At 42.8% G+C, this 27,920-nt stretch overlaps 1 protein-coding gene across 1 annotated transcript; it reads left to right on the top strand.

The window, feature by feature from the left end:
* Window positions 1–3,136: 3,136 nt before the first annotated feature.
* Window positions 3,137–27,444, top strand: MAN1B1 (mannosidase alpha class 1B member 1). The gene is made up of 13 exons (XM_080630742.1): window positions 3,137–3,322; window positions 5,347–5,455; window positions 6,366–6,502; window positions 7,252–7,412; window positions 9,385–9,494; window positions 10,771–10,956; window positions 13,106–13,254; window positions 13,881–14,069; window positions 16,165–16,355; window positions 20,596–20,716; window positions 23,082–23,279; window positions 23,649–23,780; window positions 24,673–27,444. The coding sequence occupies exons 1-13, from the start codon at window positions 3,185–3,187 to the stop codon at window positions 24,874–24,876; spliced, it is 2,025 nt and encodes a 674-aa protein (XP_080486868.1). The 5' UTR covers window positions 3,137–3,184; the 3' UTR covers window positions 24,877–27,444.
* Window positions 27,445–27,920: the final 476 nt, after the last annotated feature.

The raw sequence follows: 27,920 nt of genomic DNA, 5'->3' as shown, positions 1-27,920 counted from the left end.
TATTTCTATTGCTCTTTCTAAAGTGCTTTCTTTTGAGACTTCAGTTCCTGTGGGCTTTAATCATGTGTACACTGAGCTGTTGACTGTTTCTAGAGGTTGTTTTTGAGGGGAAGCTGAATTAGAATGCTGAATGCCTTGTCTGTTGGGGTGTTTTTCTATAACTCCTCACATTTTAAACTGGAACATAGAAAAAATTTTGAGAGAACTTAAAAAAAAAAAAAAAAGGAAAATAGTATCTGTCCTCTGTGTAGCAAAGTAATTCTAGTATGCATTATGAAATGAAAAAAGTACCTGAAACAAAGGGAGGTCCCTTAGTACTCCAGAAACTTTTGGACACCTAAGCATTTTTATAATAAAGTTGTTACTGTGATTTCTATGTGTCTGTGTGTGTTTCTTGTCCATGAGGAAAATACACTTGCTGTCTTTGTCCCTATATGTCATGGGTGTTGTCAGCACGGCTGCAGGACACTGTGTGTCACCCATGGCCTGGCTGGAGTGCTCCTGCTGCAGAGGTACAGGGGGATGTGGAACTCAGCAGAGGGTAACTCCTGACGGGGTTTGATATTGTGGATGTATTATTTTCATCAGGAAAGAGAAGATTCTTCTTGCCTGCATTCCTGTTTGTTTGGTGGGGTTTTTTTCCAAGCTTTTAAACACAGAATACTGAGGGGAGGGAGTTTCATTGTGGGTGGTCTGTGCTTTTCCTTTCTTTAAAGTAGAATTAAGCGATCTGAATCTGAGTCAGGCTTTCACAGCTGCTCTGTAGGTTATGAGCACTCACTGAAATGCAGCTTTTGCTTGGCTTCCCAGTGACAGCACTTTTAAAACTGGGCTTTATTTCTAGAACAATCTTTGGTGGAAGTCGGTATTTTTTCATGAATGATAGATTATCTTCTTTTTGGGGCTTAGTGCTGAACCCAGCAAAGTTCAGAAGTAGATATTCTATCTTCCGTAGCTGTAGTTTCTTGCTACTCGTGTGGTGAGGGACGGAAGCACTAGTTCCCTCCGAACTAGGGCTGAGACATAGAGCATTCACGGAATGCGGGTCATCAACGATTTATTGCGCAGTTAGAATTCCTTATATTTGCCGCCCAAGCACCTCCCCAGAGTCAGCTGGTTCCTGTCCCTCCTAGCAGCTTCCCGTCCATGCACCAATCCCTACACTTACCTATTTTGCTCCATGTTTCTCTCTTGGCACATCCGTGAAGGCTGCTGGGTTTTTAATAGGTTTTTAAGCTATATGAACAGGTAGTTTCCTGTGATAGGAAAACAAATATTAAAAATAAATGCATGCTTCAGGCTTTTGTTAAATTGTTCCTCTACTTGTCTATGCAGAGTGTTCGCATCTGTTAGAATTGTTTGCTTGGTTTTTTTTTGGATCATGAAGTGCTCAGAAAAAAACCCCAAATTTTCATTTTTCCTGGAAATCTGTTGTGGAGGTAGACTCCAAATTTAAAGGCTCAAAGATGCATGTTAACTAAATAGTTAGACACAGCTGAAGGTGAATGCAGTGACAGCACTTAAAGCCACTACTTCAGTTCCTTACTTTTCCTGTTGGACTACAAAACCGACCTAGAAGTAATCATTATTACAAAACCAGTCATTTTGTGGCTCTCAGTGTGTACATCATTAAAGAGTGCTCCTCCCTATTCCTCTGCACCCACTGATAACATCCCTCCTTCTCTCTGGTGAAGATGCAGAGAACTATTTGCACAGGGATTGACAGCTGGGGGGTCTGTGGGGAAGCAGGTGAGGGAAGGAGTTGCTTGGACAAGGGGACCCTGCTGAGCACCAAAATTCAGTGCAGGATCTTATGGAAGGGTTGTTTACACAACTGCTTAAGTTGATTTTCACCCACTCACATGCATCCTTTCACAGATTTCAGCTGTCTACTCTCAGGCCCATGTTGTCTGCCCGGGACTCTGTGTGTGTGATGCAGGGGATGAGGGATGCTAGCTGTAAAGCATGTCTCTGGGGTTCTCACTGGTGAGTGATAATGACATTAGACAGCTCTTCTCTGTCTTTTCAGAATCTATAGTTGTTTGGGATTTTCGTTTGCTGTGCTCACTTCCCTGGCAGGCTGGCAGGAGGAGCAATGCTGTGGAACGGAGCTGATCCTCTCATCAGGGTGCAGTGTCCGGTGCTGTGGCATGGTTCCCCAAGGTGGGTGGGCGTTACTCGTTCCTGAGCATGACCAGTTAAGATGCTACTGGAGAGGGTCCAAAAGAGACCAACAAGGATGATCAGGGGTTCTCATCAGGGTCTTCTCATCTCTCCAATGATAAGAGATTGCGGGAGCTGGGCTTGTTTAGCCTAGAGAAGAGCAGACTGAGAGGGGAACCCATCAGTGCAGATCAGTATCTCAAAGGTGGGTGCCAGCAGGATGGTGCCAGACTCTTTCCAGTGGTGCCCAGTGACAGGATGAGGAGCAACAGCCATAAACTAGCACACAACAAGTTTCACCTCAACATGAGGAAGAATTTTCCTTTGAGGGTGTCAGAGCCCTGGCACAGGCTGCCCAGGGGGGTTGTGGAGCCTCCCTCTCTGGAGCCATCCCAAACCCATCATGGGCACGTTCCTGTGTGACCTGCTCTGGGAGGCCCTGCCCTGGCAGGGGGTTGCACTGGATGAGCTCCAGAGGTCCCTTCAACCCTAACAGTTCTGGGATTCTGTGACTGATGGGAGTGTGGAGGCCCTTCTCTGGTCAAGTTGTTTTCCCTTAAGACCTTCCACATGCACATTTCCATTTATGTTTCTTTCATGCCAGTATTTCTGTGACTGGTCTCTACATTATAGTCTCACAACACAGGAAAAGCGAGGGGCTCCCAGCCTCTCCTTACATCCCGTTTCCTGCCCAGGCAGCTGAAGTCTCGCTGGGCAGGGCCCTCACAGTGAGACAGATGAAGCGAGGGACAACGAGCGGAAAGCGCAAGAGACATTCAGCCCCAAAAAGCACCTGCCCTCCGCCCGAAACGGGTGCTCGTGCCAGGGTGCCCGGTGGCTCCGCTCGGAACTGGCACCAGCCCGGCTCCCGCTTCCCCTTCCCCACGGCTGCCGCTGCCACAGAATCCCGGAAGTGCTCCCGGCCTAGAGCGGCACCCGGAAGCGGCGGGGAGGAGGCGCGGTGATGGCGGCCGGCGCGCGGGGCGGTGGGCGGGCAGGCTGCGGGCCCTGAGGCGCTGCCATGTACTCGGCTGCCGCCGCCGCCGCCTCGCCGCCTCGCCGGGACTTCATTTCCGTCACCCTCAGCCCGGAGGAGGCGGCGGTGGGGTCCGGCGGCTACAATAACAGCAAGGCCTGGAGGCGGCGCTCCTGCTGGCGGGTGAGGGCGGGACCCGCGCCGTGAGAGGGGCCCGGCCTGGCGCGGGTGGAGGGCGGCAGGGTGGTGGTGGGTACCCCCGGCTGGATGCAGGGGGGAGCAACGGGGAAGCAGGGTTGGGCTGGGGGGTGGCGGGCTGAGAGAGCGGGCAGTCAGGAGTGTCCCTGCCGCTGGGCTGCGTGTGGGGGGTCCTGGCTTGGCCCCGCCATCCCCATTCCGAGTTGGGTATGGGGCCAGGGCTGTGGGCGCTTGACGATGGGGGTGCCCTGGTCTTTGGGGAGGGCGGGCCGTTGGCGAGGGCCCTGCTCTCGGTAGTGCTGGGTGGCAGCTCCCTGCCTGGCTGGGATTTGTGAGGCACAGGTTGAGTGAGGGTGCTCGAGGTCACAGCTTAAGTTTTTGCAACAGAGCTGGCAGGGAGACACGGTGCGTGTTTGAGGGGAATCCTGCCGTCTGCTAGTGGGCATTTGAGAGGCAACACTGTACTCTCCGGGCACGGGCGGAGGAGGGAGATGTGGTCTTGGTGCCCTTGCCCCCTGTTTTAGGGCTTGAAGACCTGTCCTCTGCTCTGAGAGAATAAAGGGGATGGTTCTGCTTTCTGCGGGAAGACTTGAATGTGAGGAGATAGCAAAGCTCCAACAAAGCTGTATGGAAGTGACCTTCTTGCCACTTGGGGGTGAGAGTTGGGCAGGCAGCTTTACCACAGTGGGAGTCTTGGTCTGAAGAGGCAGGGTGGGAAAGTGTGAGTCAAAAGGACAAGATAACCCTTCCTTTTATGCTTATTCCTTGTTGGCAAAAAAAGTGAGATGGTGGTAAATACCCTCATGTACTTTTGCCTCAATCCTACCCACCCCAAGACACCACAGTCAATGCCTCTTTTCATATCCTGCCCTGAAGAAATAAGGCTGCTGGGTTTCAAGCATCCTTCTGCAACTGGGAGATGATGGTATGGTCTGCCATGCAGGTGGAGATGAAGGTGCAGGAGTGGGATCAGCATCTTGCTGATGGGTGCATAGGGCAGTGTTTGCAGGGTTACTGTACTGCTGGCACTGTGGGAAGACATCAGGAAATGTGAGCTGTAGGGCTTGGCAATGTGAGTCCATGGACAGTTCTTCACTGAGGACTATGGGAAGTGCTATGAGGTGTAGAGTGGTTTGTAGGGAACTGCAGGTTGTTCCCAAGTGTAGTGTTGGACTGAATCATACTCTCTGTATGCCAGAACCAGTAATTATAGGCAAAATGCTTCTCTGGGGAATATTGATAAGACTGTTAGAAAACTAACAAAATGATAATTTAGCAGTTAAACATTAATTCCGACTGTTCTCTTTCTCTAAATGGAGGAAACTTTTCTATTAGGCTAATGTAGCATTTGCTGTCTGACTTCTAGTGATTTGGTTGTATATACTTCAGTTTTGAAAACACATTTTTGCCCAGGACTAACTTGAAAACATTGTGGTTCTGTCTTGTCAGTTTTTCTGTTGCTTTATTTCATTTTCATGTTGCGACTTTGACAGTTCTGTTTGTGTCTGTCAGAGGCAGGAGGCCTGGCTCTTCTTGTCCTGTGACTGGTACTTAGCTTGTTATGAGTCTTTCTTCTTTGCTGCAGCAATGTTTTTAGGTTTTGTGCCACTTTCTCCTGTTTCTTATTTTGCATATGTGTTCTGCAGCCAAAGGGAGGAAAGAGGCTTTTGGCTTGTTTCCCATGACACCTGGGCAGATGCACAGGTCAGGCAGCGAAGGTTGCGGTGGAACTCAGCACACTGGGTGATGCTCCCTGGGAGTCTGAACGTTTGGCGATCTCTGAAGTTCTTGCAGCAAGTGGCTCTGATGTTTCTCTGAGCCTGCTGTGCTGTATGCTAGCATGTTGTGTTTTTGTTTTCTCTTATCCTCAAAGAAAATAAGCAATGGATGTCTGCAGTTGGAATTAGAGGGTAAAATTAAACCTACTCAGTTTTGTGTTTATTTTTGACTGAGTAGGATCTTTATGACATATTAAGTATTCTTCCTCTTACTTATTTTCTCTCCTAAAGAAATGGAAGCAGCTGTCTCGACTGCAGCGAAGCGTAATCCTCTTCCTGTTTGCCTTCTTGGCAGTCTGTGGTGTCATTTCATACACAAGCATGGGAGAACCATGGAAAAGTAGGTGTCTTGTATAGCTTGGAATTATGGAATGCTATGCTCTATTTAAAAGATTGCTGTAGTTCTTATCACTAGTTTTTATTTTTATTGACAATGACTGGCTGTATCCATTAAAGTGCGGGATTTTATGTTTGGATGACTGATTTCTACTTAATCAGAAATACTCTTCATCTGCCCTTTCATGGTTTATCTTGACTAGAGTAATGTCTTGTTTTAGTTGGTGAAGATTTGGAGTATGAGGGTGGGTTTTTTTATGTTTGTGTGTAGATATTGGTAACCCAAATCTAAACAGTAGAATAAGATCATAGAATCATAGAATGGTTTGGGTTGGAAAGGACCTTAAGATCATCTAGTTCCAACCCCCCTGCCATGGGCAGGGACACCTCACCATGTCACCCAAGGCTCTCTCCAACCTGTCCTAGAACACTGCCAGGGATGGAGCATTCACAGCTTCCTTGGGCAGTCCATTCCAGTGCCTCACCACCCTTACAATAAAGACTTTCTTCCTTATATCTAACCTAAACTTCCCCTGTTTAAGTTTGAACTCATTACCCCTTGTCTGATCACTACAGTCCCTAATGAAGAGTCCCTCCCCAGCATCTTTGTAGGCCCAAGATAATCTTCTCTTGGCTTTGATTGTACATCAGATTAGAAATTCCAAGCTTTTCTACAATACGAAGGCACGTTTACCTTTGATACTCTCTTACTGCCTGTATTGAGAAGCTAAACCAACAGCAACTAATAAAAAGCATGTGCCTTTTAGCATCCCCATTGTGTATTAGAGAGAGTGTTAATACCAGCAGACACTTTATATCTAACAATTAGTGTGTGTCTATCAGTGTTTTGAGAATGGAAAGACTTTTTGGATGTGCATGTAGTGTGTGAATGCAGAAAGCTGTTGTGTATTTAGGTATAACAAGCAAATCGTCGGACGACCAGAATTCAGAACCAGAAATTCCTGGATTAAAGCTGGCAAATCCAGCTGTTCTACCAGCACCCCAGAAGGCAGATGCCAACCTTGGAGACTACCGAGAGCTTTCACCACAGGTACTATGAGAAGAAGTGAGTTTTATAAAGCTGCCAAAGAGTTTGTGAAAGCTGTAAATAGTGCTTGGTTCCAACAGCTGTTGAGGAGAAAGGAGTTACAGCTTGCAATAAAAGTCTGCTCTGAGCGTAATGCTCTCCATTCAGGAAGGCCTTTGGTATAGTATTTCTTGGCTTTACCTTTTTTTATTTAAGTGTTCAGTATACTATTTCTCAATCACTGATATACGTAGGAGAGCCAGGACTTCAGGTCACAGTGACCTCTTACTTGAGGCTTTTCTTTCCTGCTATGATTAATTTGTTTGGACTTGGATGTCAGTGAGGAGCCTAAACAGAGTTATGCCTGAATATGAGACATAGGATACAGTGTCACACTGAACTAGAACAGCTTTTCTGGTAGCCTGAAAAATAGCAGCAAATATGTTATAGGTTTTGGAGGGTTACATTTGTGAGGGGTGTGATGGGAAGTAAACATGAACTAACTGTGGATTAGTGGAGTAGAGAACTCGTAGTTAATGTAGATCATAGCAGTAGAGGTAGTTTAAAAGTAAATACCACAAGTTTAGAACAAACAAAACCCCAAGTTCTTTAATGAACTTTCTGTTCAGGGCAGAACTTGCATGCTGATACTATATCAAAATCAGATTTATCTAAAGTTATGTTTAACACTGGAATGCTGTTGATTTGTGGTTTGAAATTTCACCATCTTTGTAACATAACAAGCAAAATACTTTTTTTCTTCATTTTGTCAGAAGCCACCAAAACCTCCCTATGTTCGGCGTGGTTCTTCCAATCTCCAGATCAAGCCAGCATGGAAGGATGTGAGGCTTAATACCCGACGTGGCAGCAGCAGGGTTGTAGAAGAGCTGGTTCAGGCCGATAAAGAAGAGAAAACAGAGAAATCTGTTATCAGGTAGAAATGTTTCCAACATGCTACAATGCTCTCCCTCCTCACCCCCACCCAGATCCGTTGGCTATTGGAGTGAAAATTGTAGGAGGTTTTTGTCGCCTGGAGTTGATTTCTTTCCTGGAGAGGGACTTTTTACAAGGGTAGTGACAGGACAAGTGGGAATAGCTTTAGACTGAGAGAGGGGAGACTGTGATAAGATCTCAGTAAGAGGTTCTTCTCTGTGAGGGTGCTGAGGTGCTGCCACAGGCTGCCCAGAGAAGCTGTGGCTGCCCCATCCCTGGCAGTGTTCAAGACCAGGGCTTGGAGCAAGCTGCTCTAGTGGAAGGTGTCCCTGTCTGTGGCAGGGGGTTGGAACTGGATGAGCTTTAATGTCTCTTCCTACCCAAACCAGTCTGTGAGTCAGTGATTCTGTATTTGGTCCCAGGTCTGGCCTGACAGCTGTTGATACTGCTAGGCTGATTTATGTAATTTTGATGAACATGCAGCTTTTCTCGTTTTACTGTTTGAACCACAGAGGTGCAGAAGACTGGGAGCTCTACAAGACTATTTCTAATGCACTTGGGCACTCCTAATGCTTGGGAGAATTCTTAGTGACTGTAGGTTTCTGCCATTTGTTTTGTTGTAAATATTAATGAACCATTATCAGTCCGTTAATACTCACAGGTGTCTGTGTCCTGGGCCAGACTTGGACAATTACACCAGTGTCAGTGCTACTTATGGGTATGATGTCACTAAATGCTTGGGCTTAAGCCGAAGTTCAACTGGCAGAAGCTGTACATGTGTATGTAGTTGTATACATGTAGCTGTACATGTAGGCTTACTCCTTTCTTACAAAAGACTAAGTTCAAGGACTCTTATGCATATACAGTCATATCTTTTACAGAGGGTCTATGATGCTGTATTAATACAAAATTATTCCCTAAGATATTATTGATCTAAATCTTTTGATTTGGAAATAACTGAAGGGATGTATCTTGGATATAGAAAAGATTATTACATGTTCAGCAGAATTTCATGAGATTTGGAACACTAGGCTTGGTTTTTTATTACATTTGTGTCCTTTTTAGCACTGACCCAGCTAAGCTGATCATAGCATAAGAACCATGCCTACATCAACATTTTGGCTGCTGGTATCTGAAACCTCCCAGAATGACTTTGTTTTATTCCTATAGCATAAGCAGAAGCTTATGAGCTAAGCTCATAGAGTCAAATGGCAGGCAACAAGAAAACTTTGGACAGCAATGAAAGCATAGTGAAGACTAGTTACAAATTTAAAGGATGAAAGTGAGAAATGAAATGATATGATTTATGTAAGTCATAAGGTGTGCTGACTGTAAGCAACAAACTTCAGAGGTCCTATAAACCTGCCTCCCTCAGGAGGCATATTATGAACTCAAAGGCAACACACCTGTATATTAAACAAGAAGGTTGAGATCGTTTCATCTTGATATGGATTTGACTTGGCTTGAAGTCCATTCTGAAAGACTTTTCCTTCAGGAGATTCTTAATATAACCCTGTAAGAACTGATATATGCATCTGTGGTGGTAGGGAAAGCTGTGAACCCCTTGGTAGTAAAGCAGGTGCTTTAAGCAGCTTGTACTTTGTGCTTGTGATTTTTTGATGATGATCGTTTGTGTGGTACCATTTAGTGTTTGTGCTTTTAATACACCATTCTCAAGTGTTTTAATTCTTTTTAGAAGTACTTTATTAAGTTCCATTGCCAAGATATTTAATGAAATTCCAAGAGCTTGTAAGATTTCTTAATCCAGTAAAATTTCTCTGGTGCAAATTTCTTTCTTTGAAGTGAAAAATTATCTAGTGGACAACATAGTTATTTTGATTCATGATACAAAAGCCAACTCCTGTTTTATCGAAGTATTGTGATATAAAGGGAATACAGAAATAAGTCCCATTCATTTGCATGACTTTTCTGGGATCAGATTAAGTCTTAACTACAATCTCTTGGATTTGCAGCTGGAGAGGAGCAATGATAGAACCTGACCAAAGCACTGAACCTCCTTCTAGTAAAAAAAAGGAATCAGAGAAACCTTCATCTGTGGATGCTGAAGACCAGAAGGAACCAGGTAAACAGTACAGTTAATTATACCTTTATATCTGTTCACTTTTATGGTTGAAGTTGTGCAATTCCTCCCCACACAAATCTGCTGTATTTATTTATTTTAATTAAAGGAAACAAAAAGTGTAGGAGAGGTGATTTACCCTGAACAGCTAAGCCTTTCAGTGTCCTTATTCCACCATGACAGCCTTCACTCTCACTCATCTTCAGAATTTGAAAATAGTTTTAGTGACAAATCTTTGAAACATAGCCTCTGGGAGGAGGCAGACATTCCCATCTTTTACCCAGGGAAAGATATTCTGAAGAGAGAGAGCTTGAAAGGGACAGCTTCCTTTTTCAACAGCGGTTTCCTTTTGTTCTTCAAATACAGGGAAAGTGACTTCCTGCCTGAATCAAATTGTAACTATTTTTGGTGCTCAACAGAAGGCTGTAGAAGCTGGTTTTGCAGTTGCTGTCCTGTGGAGTAAAGAGCCTGTTGTTCTGCCTTCTGGGTTCAGGCAGGGAAGTTCTGATATGATAAATGAAGCCTGTTATATATTTGACTCTTGCTAGCAGAAGATGTAAGGGGTTAGTTATGCTGCTTGGTGTTTCCCACTCTAGACAAACTTTGTTAATCGTTTTTGAAAATTAGCTAGTGGGCTTGAAGTTTTTCATTGTGGATGTGTAAGATGAGCTCAACTTCATGGCATGTTGCAAGCAAAAATTTCAGTGGAACCATGGGAAAAGGACATGGCTTTACCCAAGATGGAAAATGTAAATTTTCCTCCTTTTTTGTATTAAATGAAAAATACAAGAGAAGTCATTTTGTATAAGTGATTTTAAATTTAGCAGAAACCAATGAATAAGAAGCTGAAGCAAAACTGCTGTGTGGTAAATTAGCTGAGGATTGTTTTGTTAAGCATATGTATTTAGCAGCTGAATTACAGGTGATTTAAGCACTCTGAATTCCAATATTTCCTGACTTTCAAGTCTTTGAGCTTTGATGACACTCATCTAACAACTCTGCTTATGATTATTTTAATGTTTTATTTGTAAAAGTGACTTTTTTTGGCCAGGGAAAGATCTCTGTTTCCAACTGGCTGAATTGCTGACCAGAAACACTGATTGTTCCACAGAAGAAAGGCTGTACTGGAAAGAATAACATGAGAATAGCTTTTCCATCACACTGATCATTGAGTTTGGAAGAAAGTTTATTTTGGGTAGAATGCAGCAAAATGGTGTCCAGTATAGCTGCATAATTCCCCTGCAGAAGTCTTAAGCAAGGTGCCATTTTCCTTTTGCAGTGCCCATAAATGACCGTCAGATGGCTGTGATAGAAGCATTCCGCCATGCATGGAAAGGATATAAGGAATTTGCCTGGGGCCATGATGAGCTAAAGCCTTTGTCCAAGTCCTACAGCGAGTGGTTTGGACTTGGGCTTACCTTAATAGATGCCTTGGATACCATGTGGATTTTAGGCTTAAAAGAAGGTAACTATTTTTTTTTCCCACTCCATATTTTCCCCTCCAAAATAATTCCATATTTTCTGTTCAGGTAGTACAGTTCCAAGTTTGTAAGTGTGGCCAATGAATTTAGTTTTCCTGTGAGGGTAAATACACACACACATATATAGAAAAACAATAAGTATAAAAATAAATTCCCTCCCCCCAACAACTATATTATGGGACACCATTTTTCTTGGAATAGCGTTTTGAGCCAGAAAAGAAAATATTTCACTGTTGCATTTTAACAGTGGATATACCTGCTAGAAACTGAGGAACATATTAATAAGCCTCATGAGTTCTTGCTTCTCTACTAAGACCCTAGTGCTGTCCTTGTGCCCTTCAGTTTTGGGTAGCTCTGTAAGCTCCTAGGTTGTGTTTTATCACACCTAATATCAGTATTTCATGCCTGGATTTAAGAAAGTTGTTTCTGTAAGGAATCAAAGGATGGAGAAGGGGAGTGTTCAGTACCTCCTTCCAGAACTGTTCTGCTCTCTGTTTTTTCCACAATTTTTCTGGAAGTGGTTATGTTAGAAGACTTTCAAACCTATTTTAAAAACTTAGTAAAAGGTGCTGCAGTTCTTTTGAAAAAAAAGTTGCTTAATCAGTAGTTCAGAGGGTTTTTTTGTTGTTGGTTGGTTGGGTTTTTTTCTTTGGTTGTTTTAATGTGGTGCAGGGTTTTTTTTTTTTAGTGGTAATTTAAAATTTTCTGGAAGTGCATTATTAACCTTGGTAGATGGCCACCTCTGTCAGCTTGTACTGATCACGCGGTTTCTTGTGTCAGGATAGGAAGAACAGAGCTGCTCACAAGGGGGCAATAATAATGGCTCTGTCTCTCCTAACTTTGAAGCTTGTGTAAAACATTAAATCAAATGAAAACTCTGTATTATGTGTCTGCAGCTATAGTCCTGAGCAGCTTATCTTAAAGTTTCATCACACTGACAGTGTGCTGCTATTTGTCTTTCCTCTTAAAAAGCTAATGATGAACAGCATAGAGCTTTTAAAATAAATTATTAGTGTTGAAAATGAGTTCTTGGTGAAGGCTTCTTCATATTTTATAGCAGTTATTCTGCTGATTGCCTTAGAGAGCTCTTGGGATTCTTCTGAATAACAAATGCTATATAGATGAAAGTTAATCTTTCTTATAAGCTGGTAAATGTTGATGCTTGTGTGAAAGAGGAACTTACATTTTCTATTGTACTACTGGATAGTGCTGGCATCTGATAACGGAGTTTCTGCTGTTGTTCTCAGTGGACCAACATCCAGTATTTACACAACATCCAAGACATTTTTTCTCATGGGGACACAGAGGCATCTTTTTGCTTTAGAGTTAAGCTCCTGTGGAATGCTTTCCATTTCTGGGAAGCTGGTGATTCTTCTGCAGCTGCTCACCAGTAGAAGTTCCTGGAAAGTGTGAGAGTTTGAGATAGCTTAGTCTTCAGTTATGAAGCGTGAGCCAACTCATCTGCACCATGGAGTTAGCCCCAGCGCAATAATCACTGAGTGGTGCTGCTGCTAAACTGACTGTTGAGTCTAAAAAATGGGTTGTTTTGTCTTTTTTACATTCCTTTTTGAATTCGTAGTGTGGTAAACAAGTCTTTCTGCAGAAAAACTTGCAGACTGTTGGGATTGTAGGGGTTAAGTGCTGAAGCAGGAGGCAGGCTCCCCAGGACATGGCTAGACTAAAGGCAGTAAGGGCTCTGAGATGAAAATGCTCTCTGTTACCATGGTAGATAACAGCTTTTGTTTAAAAAGAATTAATTAAAAGTTCATAAGGCTGTTGTGGAAGTATAACGAATTCTCTTGACAAGTCAAATGGATGGACTTAGATGATGTCAATTTCTGGACTATTTTAATAAAGAATTCCTCAATTTCTTCTTTTTTTAGACTACTAGGAACTCTTTATTTTCTTAGATATTTCTGACTTTGCATCTGTCATGTATACTGAGTAAGAATTAAGCCAATGGTAGTCAAATTCCTCCCAGCATGTGCTCTTCATTTTAGTTTTCCATCTAAAATTACGATCACTCTAGATAGATATAAGTAACTGTCACGGATATATGGAATACTAATACCTCTAGTCTAGTTTCTGGAACATGCCAGAGGTTCATAACTGAACTACTTTTATACTTTGCAGAGTTTGAAGAAGCAAGAAAATGGGTAGCAAACAATTTAGTATTTGATAAAAATGTGGATGTGAACCTTTTTGAGAGCACCATTCGTATCCTGGGGGGCTTGCTGAGCACCTACCATCTCTCCGGAGATAGCCTCTTCCTGGAAAAAGCTGTGAGTGACTAATTTTACAAGTGGAACTGGATTATGTATTCCACATTGGACAGAGTTGAGGAAGTATTCATCAAAAAGCTAAATGTTGCTCTTTTTTGACAGTTTCATATTTAAAGTGGTGGGGAAGGGATTTCTTTTAAGCCTGTGCTTCTTTTTGCTCTCTGGATAACTTCAGATCCATGCTGTATCAGGTATTCTTATATTCTGTTCTTCTGTTGATGAAGAGCTGAGCATAATAAAGTTCATAAAACATGAAAAGAAATAAATGGCAAAGAGTAATATTTTTTATTATATTTATAAAATGAAATAATCACCTTTTCTATGTGTCTTAAGAGCATCAGTCACCTCTTTAGATTGCCTAGGTGAAGTCAATGACTTCAAAATTGCATCACATTGCATAGGGATTGCAGACTCAGATGAGGCATGGTAGAAACAAGGTAGAAAGTCTGTAGTCATTATTATGAAGAAATCCATGACCCTTTTCAATTCTTGGCTTTCTTGTACCGTATAAAACTAAGCTGCTGTTCTCTCTTTTTTGCTCTGCTTGGTGAAAGCAAATCTAAAAGGGGGTGTGTGTGTATTTGTTCATTTGTTGTTTTGTCCTGGTTTTTTTTTGTTTTCTTTAGAAAGACATCGGAAACAGGCTTATGCCAGCATTCAAGACCCCCTCCAAGATACCATATTCTGATGTCAACATTGGCCGGGGCACTGCACATCCGCCTCGCTGGACATCTGACAGCACTGTGGCAGAGGTGACCAGTATTCAGCTGGAGTTTCGGGAGCTCTCTCGTCTCACTGGCGATCAGAAATTCCAGGTATGGAAGAATCAGTTGATGTTTTTCTATTTTTCCACCTCTCTGCAGCTCCACCACTGACTCTCATTTGATACACATGGTCTCTGTAGTCTCTAAGAGATAAATGAGTTGTGAAACGCTAGATGAGGAAAGGAAAAGAATCAGTGAATTTCCAATTGTTGTCTTAAATATAAAAAAAGGAGTAGAGGAGGTGAATATTTTTTTTCCTCAGAAACAGATTTTGATTTACAAAAAAACCCCAAAACACCAACCAACCAACCACCAACAAAACCCAAAACAACAACAACAAAACAAACAGCAAACTCAGACCACAACAAAATGAGAGCAGATGCCGTCCTTCCCCTCTCCCAACCCCCCAGTTTTTTCTTGTTGGCATTTTTGTTTAACACTAGATTGTCAGATTTTGAGAAAATAGTTCCCCTGAGCAGGGGACTGTGAAAATTCCTTTTTTTGAGATGTTAGAGTCCTGTGAGCCATTTCTTGGTTTCATTTTCTAAATACAAACAACAAAACCGTAGTGTTGCTATCCAAAGAAGTCAAATGTGTCTCACTAGGTAAGGGTCTGACAGCAGTTCACAGTATAATGAAAAGTTAGTTGAAATAAAAATAATTCCAGAGAAAATTATATTTTCAACTCTTCTTTTGTTTGGCCAAGTTGTTTTATTGTTTTATACTCTATCCACAGCTCAAGTTTTGAAGACTGCAGTTATTTAAGGGGATTTTAGCTATTGTTTGTTTCATGTAGTTGTTACTTTAGCTGGACGTCTATTTTGCAAACATGAGTAAGTCACATCAGAGTCATAGAATCATAGAACAGTTAGGGTTGGAAAGGACCTTAAGATCATCCAGTTCCAACCCCCCTGCCATGGGCAGGGACACCCCACACTAAACCATGCCACCCAAGGCTCCATCCAACCTGGCCTTGAACACCGCCAAGGATGGAGCATTCACAACCTCCCTGGGCAACCCATTCCAGTGCCTCACCACCCTAACAGTAAAGAATTTCTTCCTTATATCCAATCTAAACTTCCTCTGTTTAAGTTTGAACCCGTTACCCCTTGTCCTATCACTACAGTCCCTGATGAATAGTCCATCCCCAGCATCCTTGTAGATCCTTTGCCATAGTACTGGCTTTCAAGTGGGCTTACTTGATGGAAAGGAAATAGTTTAATTAATTCAGAGTACTTAAATGTACCCAGAACTTCATGATTTGAAAGTCAGAAAGTTTTGAATCTTGTATATTATATATTGCATAAGCTGAACTTGAGGTCCCTGATGGTAATTTGAGGAAGAATTTCATTCAGAGCAGCCCTGCAGGGAAGGACTTGGGGGTGCTGGTCGATGAAAAAATGAACATGAGCCGGCTTCAGTGTGCGCTCACAGCCCAGAAAGCAACCGTATCCTGGGCTGCATCAAAAGGAGCATGACCAGCAGGTCAGAGGAGGTGATCCTGCCCCTCTACTCTGCTCTTGTGAGACCTCACTTGGAGTATTGTGTGCAGTTCTGGTGTCCTCAACATAAAAAGGACATGGAACTGTTGGAACAAGTCCCGAGGAGGCCACGAGGATGATCAGGGGACTGGAGCACCTCCTGTATGAAGACAGGCTGAGAAAGTTGGGGCTGTTCAGCCTGGAGAAGAGAAGGCTGCGTGGAGACCTCATAGCAGCCTTCCAGTATCTGAAGGGGGCCTACGAGGATGCTAGGGAGGGACTCTTCATCAGGGACTGTAGTGACAGGACAAGGGGTAACGGGTTCAAACTTAAACAGGGGAAGTTTAGATTGGATCTAAGGAAGAAATTCTTTACTGAGAGGGTGTTGAGGCACTGGAATGGGTTACCCAAGGAAGGTTGTGAATGTTCCATCCTTGGCGGTGTTCAAGGCCAGGTTGGATGAGGCCTTGGGTGCCATGGTTTAGTGTGGGGTGTCCCTGCCCATGGCAGGGGGGTTGGAACTAGATGATCTCAAGGTCCTTTCCAACCCTAACTGTTCTATGATTCTAATAGTTAAAGGTTTGTTACTGGCCTGAAGTTAACAAGCCACAGTTTTGTGCCTCATTTATACCTGTAATTCATATTTTCTGTTTTCTTTCTTTTAGAAAGCTGTAGATGAGGTGATGAAGCATGTTCACACCCTCTCAGGGAAAAATGATGGACTAGTGCCTATGTTCATAAACACCAACAGCGGGCAGTTCACTCACTTGGGTGTCTATACTCTGGGAGCCAGAGCTGACAGCTACTATGAGTATTTGCTCAAGCAGTGGATTCAGGGTGGTAAAAAAGAAAATGAGTAAGTTCTTTCTGCTTCTCATATTGGTGTGAGAATCGTGTGAGCTGTAAAACTTTCTGTCATAGTTTGCTACTTAAAGAAAAATAATGTATGTGCCCAACAGTCAACTGAAAATATCCTTGTTTTTAAAAGCAAGCTAAGCAAGCAAGAGGAACCTGTGGTAGCTTGGTGAGAGTTAGGCTTTGTCTCAAAACTTCTCCTTCTTAGAAAATTTTTCTTCACATTAGATGTGAGGAGTGTTACATAGAGGAGAATTAAGTCTTTGCAGAGAATAATTAGACACTTCTGAAATACTGATGGTGCTTCATTTCACCAGCCATGTGTTTCCACTTGGTCTGTCAGGGAAAGGTGAGTCTTACAAGATGGTTGAGGTGGGAGATTTAATCTGTAAGGAAAAACTTCCCTTCAGAAGAAGTCTGAAGTTTGATGTTTGTGTAAACTTTGCTTTAGGTCTCTTATATTTCTTTTATCTGCAGTGGATAAGGGAAAGAAAATGTTTGCAAGGAGCAGAGGTATTAGAGGTATTGGAAAAGGAGGTTTCCTCCGAAACAAGATAAAAAAATCCAAGCAGTTTTTGTCTGCTTCTAAGCTAATTATGTTGGGCTTGTTCACATTGAGGGGTTTCATGCAGTGACACTGTGCCTCTCTGAGGCATTTCTTTATATCTGAACAGGTGCATCTCTACAAAGAAAGCTTGATCACTGCTATTCCCAAGTCATACCTCACTGTAAATAGACCTTGGGACCATGAATGATAGCATTTTGTGAATCTCAGTGTGGAATATTGAGCAGGAGGAGTTAGAAACCTGTGTTAAGTCAGGAGATTATGATCTGGTGGCAAGTACAGAGATGTGGTGGAACAGCTCACATGACTGGAATATAGTCATGGAGGGCTATGTCCTTTTCAGGAAAGACAGGCCAGCCAGGCGGGGTGGTGGGGTTGCTCTTCATGTGCGAGAGCAGCTGCAATGTACTGAGTTCTGTCCAGGGACAGAGGACCAGCGAGTTGGGAGTTTGTGGGTGAGAATTAAGGGGCAGGCTGGCAGGGGCGATACTGTTGTGGGTGTCTGTTACAGGCCACCAGATCAGGGTGAGGAAGTTGACGAGGCCTTCTACAGGCAGCTGAGAGCGGCCTCACAGTCACAGGCCATGGTCGTCGTGGGGGATTTTAACTTCCCTGATGTTTGCTGGAAGGACTACTCAGCAACCCAGCCACAGTCCAGGAGGTTCCTCCAGTGTATGGATGATAACTTCCTCGTGCAAATGGTGGATGAGCCAACCAGGAGAGGAGCGCTGCTGGATCTCATCCTCACTAACAAGGAGGGGCTGGTCGAAGCAGTAAAGGTTGAGGGCTGCCTTGGTTGCAGCGACCACGAGATGGTGGAATTCAGGATCTTGTGTGGTAGGACCAGTACAATAACAAGTAGAATTGCAACCCTGGACTTTAGCAGGGCAAACTTTGGCCTTTTCAAGCAATTGCTAGGGGAAATCCCATGGGCAAGGCTGCTTGAAGGTAAAGGGACCCAAGATAGTTGGTTGACATTCAAGGATTGCTTATTCCGAGCTCAAGATCAGAGCATCCCGACATGTAGGAAGTCAAGGAAGAGGGCCAGGAGACCTGCGTGGCTAAATAAGGAACTGCTGGGTATGCTCAAGTGGAAGAGGAGAGTTTACAGGTCATGGAAGGAGGGGCTGGCCACTTGGGAGGAATATAAGGCTGCTGCTAGAGGATGTAGGAAGGCAGCTAGGATGGCTAAGGCCTCCTTAGAATTAAATCTGGCCAGAGGGGTCAAGGACAGCAGAAAGAGATTTTTCAAATACATGGCAGATAAAACTAACACCAGAGGCAAGGTTGGCCCACTGGTGAATGGGATGGGTGCCCTGGTGACAGAAGATACAGAGATGGCAGAGTTATTGAATGCCTTCTTTGTCTCTGTCTACTCTGCCAGAGGCAGTCCTGAAGAGCCCTGTACCCCTGTGACCTCAGATGAAGTCAGGTCACTGGAGCAGTTTGCCTTAGTCGATGAGGAATGGGTTGGAGACCAGTTGATCAATCTGGACATCCATAAATCCATGGGTCCAGATGGGATGCACCCGCGGGTGCTGAGGGAGCTGGTGGAAGTCATTGCTAGACCACTCTCCATCATCTTTACCAAGTCTTGGGAAACGCGAGAGGTGCCTGAGGACTGGAGGAAAGCAAATGTCACTCCAGTCTTCAAAAAGGGCAAGAAGGAGGACCTGGGTAACTATAGACTGGTCAGCCTCACCTCCATCCCTGGGAAAGTGATGGAACACCTTATCCTTGGTGCCATCTTAAGGCGTATCAAGGATAAGAGGGTTATGAGGGGCAGTCAACATGGCTTTACCAAGGGGAAGTCATGCTTGACCAACCTCATAGCCTTTTATGAGGAAATAACACGGTGGATGGATGATGGCAGAGCGGTGGATGTGGTCTACCTTGACTTCAGCAAAGCATTTGACACAGTCTCCCACAGCATCCTCATAGCTAAACTGAGGAAGTGTGGTCTGAATGATCAGGTAGTGAGGTGGACTGCAAACTGGCTGAAGGAGAGAAGCCAGAGAGTTGTAGTCTATGGGGCAGAGTCCAGTTGGAGGCCTGTATCTAGTGGAGTGCTTCAAGGGTCAGTATTGGAACCAGTATTATTTAATATATTCATCAATGATTTAGATGAGGGAATTGAGTGTACTATCAGCAAGTTTGCTGATGACACTAAGCTGGGAGGAGTGGCTGACACGCCAGAAGGCTGTGCTGCCATCCAGCGAGACCTGGACAGGCTGGAGAGTTGGGCAGGGAGAAACTTGATGAAATATAATGAGGGAAAGTGTAGAGTCCTGCATCTGGGCAGGAACAAGCCCAGGTTCCAGTATAGGTTGGGGAACGACCTGTTAGAGAGTAGTGTAGGGGAGAGGGACCTGGGGGTCCTAGTGGACGGCAGGATGACCATGAGCCAACACTGTGCCCTTGTGGCCAAGAAGGCCAATGGCATCCTGGGGTGTATTAGAAGGGGGGTGGTCAGTAGGTCGAGAGAGGTTCTCCTTCCCCTCTACTCTGCCCTGGTGAGACCGCATCTGGAATATTGTGTCCAGTTCTGGGCCCCTCAGTTCAAGAAGGACAGGGACCTGCTGGAGAGAGTCCAGTGCAGGGCAACTAAGATGATGAAGGGAGTGGAGCATCTCCCTTATGAGGAAAGGCTGAGGGAGCTGGGTCTCTATAGTTTGGAGAAGAGGAGACTGCGGGAGGACCTTATTAGTGTATATAAATATATAAAGGGGGAGTGTCATGAGGATGGAGCCAGGCTCTTCTCAATGGCAAACAATGATAGGACAAGGGGTAATGGGTACAAACTGGAACACAAGAGGTTCCACTTAAACTTGAGAAGAAACTTCTTCTCAGTGAGGGTGACGGAACACTGGAACAGGCTGCCCAGGGGGTGTGTGGAGTCTCCTTCTCTGGAGACATTCAAAACCCGCCTGGACACATTCCTGTGTAACCTTATCTAGGTGTTCCTGCTCTGGCAGGGAGATTGGACTAGATGATCTTTTGAGGTCCCTTCCAATCTCTAGCATACTGTGATACTGTGTGAATTATTCAGCAGGTTTTTTTTCTACATGAAAGTACTCTGAAACAAGGGAAATTCTAATGAAATACTGTGAAACAATCTTTCACAATGATAGTAGTCAAATATTGGGAAAGACTGCTCAAAATTGTTGAATGTCCACCTTTGGATGGAGATACTATTGCATTTTTGTATGGAGATACTATTGCATTTCTGGATGGAGAAACTAACAAAGTGCTCTGATAAATCTCAGGCAATCTGATCTAATTGGATCTGCTTCAGGGCAGAGTGTTGAAGTAGAGGCCTCCAAGAGGTCCTTACCAGCTGAGATTTTTCTCTTACTTCAATTACTGTACTTCTAAGCATTCCTGAAATAAGGTTTGTTTATTGCCTAGAAACATATTTGAAGGTGTGTTTTCTTTGGTATTTAAATTTAGGGTTTACTTGAAAAGTAAACCAAATATTGCTAGATGGTAGTCATACCTAATTAATAGCCAGTTGGTGGTGACTTTGAGGGTCTTTTAGGTCAGTTTTCACATTGGGTCAAATATTGTTATTTATACTGAAATAAGTCTCCGAAAGGATTGTGCTGAACATTATCTGTGATTAAATATGTTCTGACTGCATATATGTGAGCCAACTGTGAATGATTTTAATTCACAGGCTGTTGGAAGACTATATGAGAGCCATAGAAGGAGTGAAACAGCATCTTCTTCAGAGATCGCAACCGAAGAAGCTTACTTTTGTAGGAGAACTTGCTCATGGCCATTTCAGTGCCAAGATGGTGAGAAGTACAGCTGCATTTAAAAAACAATAGAAGAAAATAAAAACCACCACCAAAAAGAAATCAACATGGGGGCAGGCAAACACAAAGCTTCTGTGCTGTCTTTCCCCCTTCCCTCCTCCATAGATAGACACATATATAGCCAGTGTGATGGCAGTGCTGAGTAACTGGTTTGTAGAAACTAGTCACCCAGGCAAACCAGTGGCCTTTTCTTTGAGTTCTTCTAGTAAGTCAATTTATGTTCCTGTAAGACTGAAAATTTTGGTGCTGGAGTCAAATTTTCTTTCTCTTTTTTTTCTGTCTTGGTCATAACATTCCAGTGTCTGAAACTGTTAAGGCAGTGCCTATTGTATGTATTATTTATTTTCCATAATTAAGAAGTGTACATGGACACTTGCACACTGGGCTTGTTGGATTCACCTTCAAAAAAGAACAAGGTAATGTAATACTGTGTTACTGATAATTGTGGAGAGTTCAGTCCGTGACACTCATTTCTTTTCCTACATGTAGGATTATTCAGTAAACTGTATGCTGTTTGCTGTAGGAAGAATTGATTGAGCTCAACTTCTGCTCTTAATTTGTGCATCCAGTATTCTTTAAAGTGCATTTTAGACCTTTCTGTTAAAGGTCTCTTGCAAATGTAAAATTGTGTGACTTTTTTTGAAGATGAGTGGTGTATTACCAATGTATGCGTAGCCTTACACATACTTTTTCAATACCTGAAGTGATCTTTAGTGAATTCTGTGACCTGTTTGGTTTCTTAATAATGTGGCTTTGAGATGTTCAGTTCTGGTTTTCAGCTGGTGTTTCTTGCATCTGAGTTTCACAGGGGCTCTCTGCTGTGAGCAAGACTGGAGTCTGGGTTTTGGGTAGAGGGGAGCTCCCCCATCCCAAGATGTGACAGAATTGAATTCTCAAGAGTTGGCTTAAGCTCCTGCATGTGTCAGTAGACTTGCTTCTGTTCCACCCAGTCAAAGTGTTGGTATTTAATCAATGATGGTTTGGTGAAAGTCTATGCTGACCTTCACCACCCTCATATATTTCCCTGAGAACTGGACAAAGCTTTTAAAGGTCCATACGGGTGCTCCTTTTGCACCAGAGTGGTTTTACTATCGTTTTGATTAATGAGACCTGAGCTTTCATTCTGAATGATATGAATCGTTTGAAATTCCATATGTGACAGGAATCTGCAGTTCTTACATTCCCCATATCAGTGGTGGATTAGCTGCTGAAAGAGGACAGTCAGTCTTGTACTGCAAATTGAATTTTGCTGAAGCCAAGTTTTGGTCATTTTATACTATCTGGTTTCTGACATGTTCTTCAGTTGACTTTGGTGATTGAGCTTTCTTGAAAAATGAAGTTAATTTCTGTTGTTTACAATTGTACAATTCTTGGAGTAATACTTCCCTTGCCCTTTGAACAAATTGTTTGCTGTAGCAAGTAAAAACTAAGCAAGAAATGTCCCTTCAGTCCTTTCATTGCTTCTGCTTTGTCTTGGGAAAGCAAGCAGGAATGCTCTTCACACAGTCATCCTCTGGTGTTCCTCTTCCATTACATACACAAAGAGCCAAAGATGTTTTGTTTGAGGTGCCTGGAATGTGTGACATTCAGCTGGCTGTAAACAAGAGTCTAGGAGAGCTGGTTGTGGGGATGGGAGCTAGTAGCATTCCAGTCTCTCTACAACAGTGGTGCTCTTGCACCTTTGGTGCTCTAAAGGTGTGAGAGGTAATAGCTTTTCATTATCCCAAATAACGAAGTTCAAAGAAGGAGGCAAGCTTTCAGATGGAGGTATGCTTGAAAGCTTATCAGTGTTTCCTGGTTTTATCAGTGGATCTGACTGATGATTTCTGGCAAGTGGTGTCTCTCTTACAGTAATGCTAAGGTGACTATTTCAGAATGAGGAAAATCTTCAGCTGACCTCTCGCCCTTCCCCAAAGCTGTGTTTTCTGACTCCCATGTCTAAGTTTAAAATTAATGCAAACAGTCAAGTTTGTCCTTCATGATGTCCCTTTAGGTGGCTCTATTGAATAACCTGTAGGTGATTTTGCTTCATCAGTTGGTATGAGATATGTACTTCTGGTAAACCAAAAGACACTCTCTTCCCCCTTACTCTAACCTGAGACCTTTTGTCCAGAAACATAAAAACACAGTCTTGGACTTTTTCCAAATTATTGATGTCTCTGGAATAGTGCTTCCTGCCTTGTGCTACATTGCATCAGTGTTAAAAAGTTACCTTCATGTTCTTGGGACCTGAAGTTGTGTTTTGAAGAAGATAATGAAGGGGATAAAAAAAAAAGACACACACAAATACCTGTTTGTTGTGTGTATTTGTTTTTTACTCAATAAAGATTGTCTTGTCTTGCAGGATCACTTAGTTTGCTTTTTGCCTGGTACTTTGGCATTGGGAGCTCACAATGGACTGACTGCAGATCATATGAAGTTGGCTGAAGCCCTTATAGAAACCTGTTACCAGATGTATGCTCAAGTGGAGACAGGCCTCAGTCCGGAGATTGTACACTTCAATCTTCATGCACAAAAGGGCCACAAAGACGTGGAAATCAAGGTGAACAGATAGCTGGCCTGAACTGTACTTCAGTGGTTCTTCTGTGTCTCTGTTCTGTGGCGGAAACTCGCACCTGGGTATGGGGGATGTGCTTTGGTGTAGAGCAGCTTGTTCTTTTGCTGCCTTGCTTTCTGGATGCACCCTAGCCTTTGTCTTTAATTACCCTTGTAGTATATTTAGAAGCTGAGGTATGCATAATACACTCATTGGAGTAGATGGATATGGGAATCACTATTTTTCTTCCTGGATAAGTCACAGAATCACAGAATTGTTAGGGTTGGAATGGACCTCTGGAGGTCATCCAGTTCAGCCCCCCTTGAGGAAATTCCATGTCTGAATTATTCTTGCCTTTTTTCTTTCCTCTTGCAGCCTGCAGACAGGCACAACTTACTGCGACCAGAAACTGTGGAAAGCCTTTTTTATATGTACAGATTCACCGGTGATAAGAAATACCAAGACTGGGGCTGGGAAATCTTGCAGAACTTCAATAAATATACACGGGTAAGGTCACCTTATAATGACCTTGTTCTGTCAGCACTGTGTTTGCTCACTTGCTCTCTAACAAGAACTTTGGTACCCTGTTATCTTTAAACAGTCATTAAAAACCTGCAGGGAAATTAGTTACAACACTCAGAAAAACTCAGTTCATGAAATGCCTTACTGTTTGAGATACACTACTTAGTACGTTCAGGGATAGAACTTGCCTTACATTGATTAAAAAGCAAAATGCAGAAGCTGCATGCAGACTACCAAAGTGTCTCTGTGTCCTCTTGGAAGCTGTTAGAACCTCTACTGTGATCTTTTTTAGAATTAAGAAGCTGAGGAGAACCTGGCTGGACTGAAAAAATCATTTGGTTGAAATTGCCACCACTCTGCCCCTCCCCCTCCTCCCCCCCCCAAAAAAAAAGCCACAAAATGGTATTAATTCCTTAATAGAGGGATTTTTGTATTCATTCTGACTACAGTCTTGTGGAGATGTAAGCACTCTTACATGCCGTGAAAGTGTGGCCTAGATGCCAGTGGTATCCATGGTCTGTACTTAAGAGAAATAGGCATGGTACTTTGGCCAATTCTGATGCAGAAATTGCTCTAGTTACTTCCTGTACGTTCATCCAGAAGCTTCAAGGGGATGTTCTTTTTGATATCTCTTTAAATGAAGCATAAATAGACATTTTGTTTCATGTTAACCTCGTGGTTTCTTTTAAAATGTAGAGATTTTTTTCCATAACTGAAATTTTACATGCAAATGAAAAACAAGCATTGAATGAAAAACATGCTGATCTGTTTCTTAGCGCTTATCTTCTCCAAGTGCATCTGGATATTAAGAAATGAAAATAATTTAGATTGTCAAAATATACATTTCTGATTTATTTATTTTTTTTTTTGTGCACAGGTTCCTACAGGTGGTTATACTTCCATTAATAACGTCCAGAATCCCAGTAATCCAGAGCCACGAGATAAGATGGAGAGCTTCTTCCTTGGGGAAACGCTCAAATACCTGTTTCTGCTGTTTTCAGATGACATAGACTTAATCAACCTTGACAAATATGTATTTAACACAGAAGCTCATCCACTCCCTATCTGGGTGCCAGCATAGACTGGGTGTCAGTAGACCTTCCAGTGGTGGCATTTTTATCTTCGAGTCACTTTACTATTCAGGGTTTGAGGAGAGATGCTATATTGCACCTTTTTTGGCTTAAATCAAACAAACAAAACCTTTAGGAAAGCATCTCTGGTATGAAGAAGTCATGTCAGTCTTAAATGTAGTCTCTGGTTCTCAGATGGACAAGGTGTGCCATACTAAGCTGGTTTTCCTGGTATTAATGATGTGGTTCACAGAATAATGGACCATGGGGCTCTGGTGAACCAGAACTCAACTTATGTCAGTCTTACTAAATGCTTATTAAATACTGGGAATGCAGCGAGTTGTCTGACAGCACAGGCTTATTCCTGAAGAGAAGGAATAAGCCTACAGGTGTCTGGTTTGTCCTGGATTCACTGAAACACTCGGTTACAGTGCTGTTTCTTCATGAGAACATACAGTGTTTAAGGTGCTAAGTGGGATAAACCAAGAACTGTGACATTGTCCCAGGTAGAATCAAAGCTGTCAGTATTGGTACTGATACTCTGATCTCATTCCAACCTCCCCAGCTATGCTGCGTCACGTTGGAGGAAGCAGCAGCAAAGCGTCTGTTGGACAGCGTCTTAGTTTTATAGAGCACTTTGGCTGAAATGAATGATGGAAGAGAATTTGCTGCTGCTTTGGTTCAAAGTGGTATATAATTTTGTAGAGCTATTGCAGTTTTTTAACTTATCTGCAGGAATGCAGGAGATAATGTGAAACACAAGTGAAACTACACGTGCGTTTTATATATTATTTGCATCAGTTAGACTCAGGTATTCTGACTGAAAGCTGCTTTCTGAGGTTGGGCACTGGGAAAGCTTGCTGAGCACATTAGGTATAATTCTGTCAGCTTTCTTCTGTCCCTTCCTGTTCAGATATTGCATTGTAAGGTGTTTGACAAAAAACAAGCTTACAAGTGTACAGCAGAGTTCATGTTATTCATCATTTTTGGACTGTGGAGAAATTCTCAAGGTTTTTTGGTTTGTTGTTTTTTTTTTTTCCTTGGGAGTACTTGGGTAAAAGTCTTTTTCATAAGTAGTATTAAAAGCAGACAGTCCAAGTGTATTACAACAATTCCTGGTCCAAATAGAATCAGTGAAATCTGTTCAGCTGCTTGAAGACAAAGCAGATCCATTTTTTTTAAGAATCTTATGGGAGCCCTGGTATCTTTCATTTTTATATGTGCAGATAGATTTTACACTATGAATTTGGAAATCAGCTTTCTGTAATGCTTTTCCTGTAGGTTTTGTAGCTACTTGGACAGTCCTGTATTCACAGATAAGGTCTCAGATATGCTCATTTCTTTTTGAGGTTGCTCCCATCAAAATGTCCTTTCTGCTCACTTTAATGGGGGCAGCGTGAGGAATGCAGGTTGTGGTGGTGAGGTACATTCCCTCTAAATCTAGGGCTGCTACAGGAGCTAATGAAATCTGACTGTAACAGTTGGTTTTTCTGTGTATTTGGTAGTATTTGTAACCTTTGATCTGTAAAGTAAGACGCATTTTTATTTGTTTTATGCTTATCAGTTCTGTTTGCTGGGGTCAGAAGTTACCCTTGGGACCACTGTTTAAGTCTTTTAAAGAATATTTATCATTCCATGTAGTAATGATGGCTTATGGAAATGAAGAAATGCTACAAATTATTTAAATGCACCTTTTTCTGTTGTCAAAGGGACCTTGGAATTTGCAAGACATGACAAATGTGTGCAGAATGTTAATGTTGCTCCAGTTCACATGCCACCAGTAACCTTGGAAGTCAATTTCTCACATGTGCACTGGAATCTAGTAGCTGTAGCCTTTGTTCACATAAGTGATTTCCTCCTAAAACTTTTGTTTCCTTTGATGTCATAGTGAAGAAGGAAACTGCTGTTGAAAGATGGGAGGAACACCTTCAGTGTTTCTGTTTGTGGAGCAGGTTTGTGGTTCTGAGGAGCTGAGCTTTGGCTAAAAGCTGGAGGCTCAAAACTGAAGATTTTAGAAAAAAAAAAGAAAGTTAAACCCCTCCTCAGTGAGACCGTCCAGGCCCTGCTGACTGGTGCTGCTTGGCCTGTGCCTTCCATTGGAGCTAGTATTGAACTCAGACTCAATGACTTGCTGTGGATCGTAAAACTTGCAGAGTTTGGTGTTTCACCTTTAGGGCAGCGCTACTGAGGAAACAGATGTCTTAGAAAGTGGAGTATGTACAAATGCTCACCAAACCCCTTCAGTTGTTGAAGTCTTATACTAGTCTTAATGGAATCAACTCTGCAAATGGGACTGTGCGAGTCTGTGGTATATATATTTTGCCTTCTGATTGTTTTGAGAGTAATAATCCATTTCTGAATGAGTTGAAGGAGAGAAGAATAAATCATCACTTCCCCAAACACACTTCTTGTCTTTCAGCTGAGCCTGTTTGTTCAACTACTGTCTTTCTACCTTATTCTTCATGGGATACTGAACCTCTTTGCAGAGTGGCTTTACTGTCCTTGTCCTTTAAATCTGAAGTTAAGATTGTTCAGGGCTCCTGTATCACATGTGAAATGGTAGAAACTTAAATAATCTGATAAAAGTCCATGTGCTTCTTCCTGGTTTTTTTTGCAAAGGTCATTTTAATTGCTTATTTACTTTTACTTCCTTAGCATAATATGCTGTGTCAGATTAGCTGCTGAGCTTCACAGCCCATCTCGATTACACTCTGCTCCCCCAGCACTACAGAAGCTTTGCACATCTTTGAAAGATTTTCTTTTGAGGACTCTGTGGTTCTCAGCCCCTGCAGTTCAGGCTTTGGCTCAGTAATCCCTGTTGGTGTTTCAGTGTGCTTGTATGCTTCTGGTGCTTAAGGTGAATGTTGCAGAAATCACTTCAGCGAGTCATTCTGTCCTTTTGCACAAAGAGCTGCTGTGGTTTCTCTCCAAGAGCTTGAGTGCCTTTCCTGATTAAAATAAACCAATACACAATAACCCTGCTCCACCCAGGTATACTGTTCACTTATGCTTTCACTGAGAAACAGAAATAGGTATGAGCACAGCCATGTTGTGC

The sequence above is a fragment of the Psittacula echo genome, assembly GCF_963264785.1.
Source record: "Psittacula echo genome assembly, chromosome: 16".
NCBI classification, from domain to species: Eukaryota; Metazoa; Chordata; class Aves; order Psittaciformes; family Psittacidae; genus Psittacula; species Psittacula echo.
The sequence above is the reverse complement of the archived record's forward strand: the minus strand, read 5'-3'. Positions and strand labels throughout refer to the sequence as shown.

Bases quoted from the DNA above. Each gene is read 5' to 3' on its own strand.
- MAN1B1 (XM_080630742.1), top strand. From the start codon at position 3,185: ATGTACTCGGCTGCCGCCGCCGCCGCCTCGCCGCCTCGCCGGGACTTC. The intron at 3,323-5,346 runs GTGAGGGCGGGA...TCTCTCCTAAAG, and splicing joins GGCGGCGCTCCTGCTGGCGG to AAATGGAAGCAGCTGTCTCG. The intron at 10,957-13,105 runs GTAACTATTTTT...TATACTTTGCAG, and splicing joins GATTTTAGGCTTAAAAGAAG to AGTTTGAAGAAGCAAGAAAA.